Source organism: Quercus suber, unplaced genomic scaffold (assembly GCF_002906115.3).
Source record: "Quercus suber isolate HL8 unplaced genomic scaffold, Cork oak 2.0 scaffold_112, whole genome shotgun sequence".
Classification (NCBI taxonomy): Eukaryota; Viridiplantae; Streptophyta; class Magnoliopsida; order Fagales; family Fagaceae; genus Quercus; species Quercus suber.
The window spans coordinates 720,733-728,953 of record NW_027069577.1 but is presented as its reverse complement, the minus strand read 5'-3'; the positions used below and the strand labels follow the sequence as shown (position 1 = coordinate 728,953).

General features: G+C 35.2%; 2 protein-coding genes across 3 annotated transcripts; both read left to right on the top strand.

The window, feature by feature from the left end:
- The first annotated feature begins 327 nt into the window (after positions 1-327).
- On the top strand, positions 328-2,064 carry LOC112025196 (probable UDP-glucosyl transferase 73B6). Its single transcript, XM_024057858.2, has one exon. The coding sequence runs from the start codon at positions 354-356 to the stop codon at positions 1,797-1,799; it is 1,446 nt and encodes a 481-aa protein (XP_023913626.2). The 5' UTR covers positions 328-353; the 3' UTR covers positions 1,800-2,064.
- A 1,289-nt stretch (positions 2,065-3,353) lies between these two features.
- On the top strand, positions 3,354-6,880 carry LOC112025197 (trifunctional UDP-glucose 4,6-dehydratase/UDP-4-keto-6-deoxy-D-glucose 3,5-epimerase/UDP-4-keto-L-rhamnose-reductase RHM1). Of its 2 annotated transcripts, none has more exons than XM_065775448.1 (3): positions 3,354-3,419; positions 4,344-5,914; positions 6,206-6,880. In XM_065775448.1, the coding sequence occupies exons 2-3, from the start codon at positions 4,373-4,375 to the stop codon at positions 6,647-6,649; spliced, it is 1,986 nt and encodes a 661-aa protein (XP_065631520.1). In that variant the 5' UTR covers positions 3,354-3,419; positions 4,344-4,372; the 3' UTR covers positions 6,650-6,880. The 2 variants fall into 2 exon arrangements, with proteins under 2 accessions (XP_065631520.1, XP_023913627.2); XM_024057859.2 differs by lacking the exon at positions 3,354-3,419 and adding an exon at positions 3,878-3,957.
- Positions 6,881-8,221: the final 1,341 nt, after the last annotated feature.

The window sequence follows — 8,221 nt, the reverse complement described above, 5'->3', positions numbered from 1 at the left end:
GCATTTTGTACAATAGATGCATAAGCTAATGTGAGCAACTTTTAGGATTGGTAGAGTAAAATTGGGCTCTTATTTCATTTTACTACAGTTAATATAAGTGATTACACACGTGTAAGCTTAAGACAGAGATTACACATTTCCATTTATTGCCTAGGGTGAGTGTCAGACCATGTGTACATTTGTATATTTGTACTACTAAATACCAGCTTGTCATCCATCAAAAAAAATAAAAAAATACCAGCTTGTCTCCATAACCTAGCTAATTGATTCAAATGACAAATAAAAGAAGGGTAAATGTTACTAAAGTAACAATCACGTTTCAAAAGAAGGCACCTTTCAATTCTAGTTTAGAAATGGCTTCCAAACCTCACATTGTCATCTTCCCCTTCATGTCTCAAGGCCACACCATGCCTCTCCTTGACCTTTCAAAGGCACTTAGCTGCCAGGGCTCGAAGGTAACAATCATAACTACCCCTTCAAACTCTTCCTCTATTAGCTCATACATTTCACGCTACTCAAACATCCATCTTAAGGAAATACCATTCCCTCAAGTCCAAGAACTCCCCAAAGGCTGTGAAAACACGTCCCAACTTCAATCACTTGACCAGCTCTTTCTATTTTATAATGCCACAAAGCAACTTCAAGAACCTTTTGAAGAAACTCTTAGAGATATGTCCAAACTTCAAGACCCACCTACATGTGTTATTTCTGATTCATTCTTAGGGTGGACTAATGCTTCGTGTTGCAATTTTGGCATCCCCAGGTTGGCTTTTCATGGGATGGGGGTCTTTGCAATGGCTGTGAAGAAATCTTTATCCATTCACCAAAATCACAGATGGATGAAGTCGGATACAGAAAGTGTAGATGTGAAAGGAGTGCAACTTTGCTTTGAGCTCACAGAGTCGGATTTGCCAAATTCATTGAGGCAAATGGACACTTTCTTGTCACAGTTCTATGTAGAAGCTGAAAAATCAGATTTGGGAAGTTGGGGTGTGATTGTTAATAGCTTTAGCGAGCTAGAAAAAGACCACGTTGCCTCATTGGAATCTTTTTTTGGGAATGACACTAGGGCATGGTGTGTTGGTCCATTATTTCTATATGATCAAATGGAGAGAGCATCGATTGGACCAAATGGACCAAACCCTTACAGGAAATGGACCAATTGGTTGAACCAGCATGAGCGCGAAAAGTCAGTGATATATGTATCATTTGGATCACAGGTTTATTTGTCTGACAACCAGCTTAATGAATTGGCCTATGGGTTGGAGCTATCTGGGAAAGATTTCGTATGTGTTGTGAAATCAAATAATTGGGACCCTCCAAGAGATATCAAAAAAGGGAGAGGATTATTTGTTAAAGAATGGGTGGATCAAAAATGGGTTCTGGCCCACAAGGCCATTGGTGGGTTCCTAAGCCACTGTGGGTGGAACTCTGTGTTGGAAAGCCTGTCAATGGGGGTTCCAATATTGGCATGGCCCATGCAAAATGAGCAGCACCTGAATGCCAAGTTCTTGGTGGAGGAGATGAAGGTGGGGCTTCAGCTTCCTACTGTGACACGGGATGGGAATACTGTGAGGCGTGAAGTGATCGGTGAAGCGGTGAGAGAGTTGATGGGAGGAGCGAATGGGAAGAGAGTAAGAGACAAAGCAATTAAGATAGGAAAAATGGCAAAAAGAGCAGTGCAGGTTGGAGGGTCTTCTTACAAGTGCTTGAACGAGCTAATTGACCAAGTAAGTCATGTGAGTCCTGTTGGGAATGGCAATGGCATCGTTCATTCAGTGCTAGCTACTTCTGAATAATGTGGTAACCAAGTAATAACCACCTTTCATTGTGATTGTAATGAATAATGATATGCTTTGGTGACCTTAGTTAATTATTAAATCTTGGTTAGAAATAAGTTGTGTTTTTTTCTACTTCTCTACAAAATGTGGTAACCAAGTAAACAACCTTTCATTGTGATTGTAACGAATAATGATTTGCTTTGGTGACCTTAATTATTAAATCTTGGTTAGAAATAAGTTTTTGTTGTTGTTGGCGAAGATCCTGTCATGGAAAATTTGAACTTAATGAAGCCTTGCAATGAGCTTTACTTTGAATGTATATATATAAAGAGCATCGATATGTGTTTAGTTTTGGCCATGTGTCATGATCTTGACAATGTCAATTAATCTACAAGAATCCTACACCCAAGCCAAGAAGGTACATAAATAGGCTAGGATTCAAGTATATCAGTTTTCCCTTTCAATACATTTTCAGTAACTTATAGGAATATTCATGAATATTATTCAACAAACTATATAGTGACTTATAAGATTATTCATGTATATTATTTAAACAAATCACATGATTTATTATAAAATTGATATAACTAAAACTATACCGATTTTGACCAAATCATTTCATATACCCATATTAGAATTATTTTCAAAATGTAAATAAAATCAGCCTTTTATAAATAACCGAATTCAAAAATGAAGTGTACATGATTAGGTCTATTTGGGGAAGGAAAAATTACCAAGACTCCCTTAAAAATTACAACTCATCTCAAATTTTATTCCAAGCCGAAATAGAGTGTTCTCTAACAAAAATGCTCTAATTTTTTTGGTTGAAAACATTTTAAGAAGAATGTTCATCTAACATTGATGCTTCATTTGTTTTGGTGCAAAATGTTTTTTGCATTTTTTTTTTTTTTTTGGTGTTTGATATGGAGAAAAATGTAAATCAATGGAAAACATTTTCTATGATTAAAGAAAAATGCTAAATACACAAAAAAAAAAATCAAAAATGGAAAACATTTTTCAAAATAATAAAATTTAGTTACAAAATTGGTTGTAGCCTAAGACTACAACCTTACTCAATATCTTTTATTGGAAATGAATTTTGACAAATCCACAATTGAATTATATATTCTTCTTATATCATTTATACTTGCAAAATTTTTAGAAAATTAAAGTCAATAATTATGTTATCAATAAATTGTTAAAATTGCAAGTTTTTGTAATTTGAAACTATGCATAAAATATAAACGTATAGATTGTATAGTAAATAATATCCAATTGATACTAAATTTAACATGTGTATCAAGAGCATAAAGAACATGCAATTCAACGGTTAGATTTTCAAAATATGTAATAATGTTTATTTTATTGAGTAAGTTTATAGTCTTAAGTTACAACCAATTTTGTAACTAAATTTTGTTATTTTCAAAACCTTTGCACCACACCACAAGACACTCTCCTCATGGTAACTTCTCTCTCTTTGCCGCATCTCTTTCTCCACGTACTGAAAGTTGAGAGAACATTCGTTTTTTTTTTTTTTTTTTTTCTTCAGCTGAGGATCTTAAATATGACCCACAAGAAGATAAAAATGTTTTCCAGTTGAATGAAGAAGAGACCAAAAGTGCACAGTCGCCATGGAATGTAAATTTCTTATGTAGCAATATTTCAAGAAAAACTGTTTTCTGTTTTCAAGACATGATTGTTTTCAAGATAAACGTTTTTTGAGATCCAAATTTTAAGATAAACGTTTTCTGTTTTCAAGATATGACTGTATGCTACAGATTTGAACAAGGGATCTTTATTTTTTTAAATTTTTTGAAAGGAAGGGACATGATTAAGTTTGACCCAATTTGAGATGAATAAATATAAATAGTAAATACTAATAAGGAAGCATGAAACAACCTCTCTCTCTTTTTTTTTTTTTTTTTTTGGAATGAAAAACTAGTCACTATTCATCATAGGTGGCTACTAAGCTATTTATAACAAAATTAGTTAGAATATGCACCACGTAACGTATGAATTGGCCAAGTGAGAGAGTCAGAGACCGCTAAATCTCTAACTATCACGACAATTACGCATCATTCAGTCTTCTATTTTGACCTCTTATTTCAAATTCTAAACTATACTCTCATTAACCTTGTTTTTCCTTCCATGAATTCTTTCTAGCAACACATCATTTGTGAGTGATCTCTCTCTAAATCTGCTTGTTCTATTATCATTTTATTGAGGAAAATTAAGGTTTGGAACAATTGCATAGCTTTTTGAGCATATGTTACTATATCTTTTAATTTTGTTGATAATTCGATTGTTGGAATTAGGAGATTTTGAACCATGAATGTTTCTGTTGGAAATACAAACTACCATATCTTTTTGTATATTAAATTGGTCTTTCAATTTTTATTTGTGCAACAGGTTTGCTACCATTAGTAGTGTTTACTCCATTTCATTTAATTTCAATCACAAATTGACATGCATAAAAATAGCTATTATATGTTTGAATTTTTGTTCTTTGAACCAGGAATTGATTACTGATATTAGTGCTTGATTACTATTTTTCTGGTTCAGTCATAGCACACTAAAATCAAATAGAGAAGATGTCAGCTGAACCTGGTCCTTCATATGCACCAAAAAACATCCTATTAACTGGTGCAGCCGGCTTCATAGCCTCCCATGTAACCAGCAGACTAATCAAGAACTATCCAAACTACAAGATTGTGGCCCTTGATAAGCTAGACTACTGTTCCAGCTTCAAGAATCTCCAATCTTGTCTCAACTCCTCAAACTTCAAATTCGTCAAGGGTGATATTGGTTGTGCTGACCTTGTCAATTACCTCTTGGTAGCAGAGGACATTGACACTATAATGCACTTTGCTGCACAAACCCATGTGGATAATTCCTTTGGGAACTCCTTTGAATTCACCACCAACAATATATATGGCACACATGTACTTCTTGAGGCTTGCAAAGTTACTGGGCGCGTCAAAAGGTTCATCCATGTTAGTACTGATGAAGTTTATGGGGAGACTGATTTAGAGACTGACATTGGCAATCCTGAGGCCTCTCAGCTTCTTCCCACCAATCCATACTCTGCCACAAAAGCAGGCGCGGAAATGCTTGTCATGGCTTATAATAGATCCTACGGCCTCCCAACAATAACAACTCGAGGCAATAATGTGTATGGCCCTAATCAATATCCAGAAAAGCTTATACCGAAATTCATTCTCCTTGCCATGAAGGGAGAGAAGTTGCCGATCCATGGTAATGGCTCAAATGTGAGAAGCTATTTATATTGTGAGGATGTTGCTGAAGCATTTGATGTCATACTTCATAAAGGGGTTATTGGACATGTATACAATATTGGCACTCAAAAGGAAAGGGGAGTCTTGGATGTGGCTGAGGACATTTGCAAGCTGTTTGGATTGGATCCTAAAGAAGCCATAAGTTTTGTTCAAGACAGACCATTTAATGACCAGAGGTACTTCTTGGATGATCAAAAGCTAAAGAAGCTTGGCTGGGATGAAAGGACCTCTTGGGAGGATGGACTAAAGATGACAATGGAGTGGTATACTAAGAATCCTAATTGGTGGGGTGATGTATCTTCTGCTCTTCACCCACACCCTGGTGTTTCCATGATAACTCAATCCAGTGATGATGCTTGGTTCTTTCAGTATGGGCACACGAGACTTACAAGAGAATTCAGTGTGAGTAATGGCAGTTCAGGATTGAAATTCTTGATATATGGAAGGACAGGTTGGCTAGGTGGATTATTAGGGAAGCTCTGTGAAGACCAGGGCATAGTCTATGAATATGGGAAGGGGAGACTGGAAGATAGGAAGTCACTCTTGGAGGATATAAGGAGAGTAAGGCCAAGCCATGTGTTTAATGCAGCGGGAGTTACTGGGAGGCCAAATGTTGATTGGTGTGAATCACACAAGGTTGAAACAATTAGAACTAATGTGGTGGGTACATTAACTTTAGCTGATGTTTGCAAGGACCAAGGTCTGTTAATGATTAATTTTGCCACTGGCTGCATATTTGAGTATGACAAGGAGCACCCCCAAGGATCATGTATAGGATTCAAGGAGGAAGATAAGCCTAATTTCACCGGTTCCTTCTATTCAAAGACTAAGGCCATGGTAACTATTACATACATCACATTTTATATGCTATTTTTTTTTACCTCGTGTATTGAATTTCCTAGCACACACAAGCACACGCACGCAAAATAGACCTTAATTAGTTCCAGGCTTAAAAATTTAGTGCTCCCCCAAGGATGTTCTGTTAATGAGAAATTTTTGACGTGTCAAGGCTTGTTGTAATCAATATGTAATTGATAAAATGGATATAGGGGAGCTGAGTTGAGCCTTTTGAAATTGCATCCAAAATCTTTAACAATATTAATCACAAATGAATTGGCAAATAAACAGGTGGAGGAGCTTATAATAGAATATAAGAATGTCTGCACTCTCAGGGTTCGAATGCCAATATCATCAGATCTCAGCAACCCAAGAAACTTCATCACGAAGATCAGTCGTTACAACAAAGTGGTGAACATACCCAATAGCATGACGGTACTAGATGAGCTCCTACCCATCTCCATTGAGATGGCAAGGAGGAATTGCAGTGGAATTTGGAACTTCACCAATCCAGGAGTTATAAGTCACAATGAGATTTTAGAGATGTACAGAGATTACATTGACCCAAAATTCACTTGGGTGAATTTCAATTTGGAGGAACAAGCCAAGGTGATAGTAGCTCCAAGGAGTAACAATGAGTTGGATGCTTCGAAGCTCAAAAACGAGTTCCCCGAATTGCTATCAATCAAAGATTCAATCATCAAATATGTCTTTGAGCCTAACAAGAAGACTTGAATATTCATTTTTGTTGCAATTTAGGAAAAATTTGTATCTCTGAGTTCTGGAGATGGAAGGTGACAATTTTACCATAAGGTTATTCTTTTTATTTTCATATTCATTGTTGTATTTTTTTTTTTTTTTGGATGAGTATATTCATTGTTATATTTCATTTACTTATTTAGCTTCTTTCCTGGATAATCTCATGCCGGCTCAATGTATTTTTGGGATTAAGGCGACAATTTTAAATGGGGCATTACCTATTATATTTTTTTTAGTCATTTGTAAGATTTTCATGCATTGTTTATCTAATAACAAATTTATCTAGAGATCCTTTTGACATTTAATTAAGTTTTTTATGTTTTATTTTTACAAATTTTTAATATACAAATAAATATTTTTTTAAAAAAATCTATAAAATAAAAAATGATTTTTTTATTAAAAGATAGAAGAGGATAACATAATAGTTAAAGAGTAGAATAGTAAAACCTGATTTATAAAAAAACACTATTGAAGCGTTAGATTATCAATAGATCATCTAACGCTCTCAACTTAGAAAAAAATGATAATTAGTTCTAATCAAAAAAAATAAAATGAGCACTTCTATTTTACCCAAATTAAAAAAGAGAAGAGCACCTCTAAGAAAACGAAAAACGAAAAACGAAAAACAATTAAAAAAAGGTCAACTAAAGCACAAGGAAGTTTCCGGTGAAATACAATTAAAAAATCCTTTAGAGCTTTCTAGACAAATTCTGAGATCATATGAAGACCATAAACAAGCCTGGAAAGACAATCTTCACAGCCCTATAAGGAAAGCGATATGGAAGCCTCCTCCATATGGGTGGGTTAAATTAAATTTTGATGTAGTTGTAAGAGAAGAAAAAACTTCTTTAGCTATAATAGGCGAGGATGATAAAGGAGATCTGTTGTTTGCTTCGGCAGATCAAATTGAACCAGGTAGTCCTCTGGTGGGTGAACCAAAGGCAGCACTTTGTGCTATTAAGAGAGCCATTGAAAATGGGTTTTCTAAAATCATAGTGGAAGGTGATGCTTGGAATGTGATAGATCCTTTGAGTAATGCAGGAAAGACACCTCACTAGAGTATTGTAGAGGTGGTTACATATATTTTGGATGTTGTAAAGTGTTTTGATGCTATTTCATTTTCTTTTGTGTAAATGTTCCAGCCCATCTTTTAGCCCAATGGGTGGCTTTTATTAATTAGGTAGGGCCTGTTCCCATCTCTAAGGTCCCTCTCCTAGTTTCTGAGGCTATGAAGAGAGATGTTTTCAAGCCCTCCCGTCTTTTGTACTCTGTTATTCATAAATAAAATATTTATACAGCAAAAAAAGAAAAAAAAGACAAGATAAGTTTGGGATGTGTCATATACGGTACAACACCATAGAAAATGCAAAGCCTTTTCATTCATCTCCTTTACCAAATATCAAACTACCCACCAATATAGAGAAAATTAGGGGTTGTTTGGATTTATGATTTCCATAACTCATAACTTTGTTTCTATCATTCATAACTCAAAATATGTGGGTCCCACAGCTGAGAAGTGTGTTTGGCATCATAACTCAAATTTTGTTT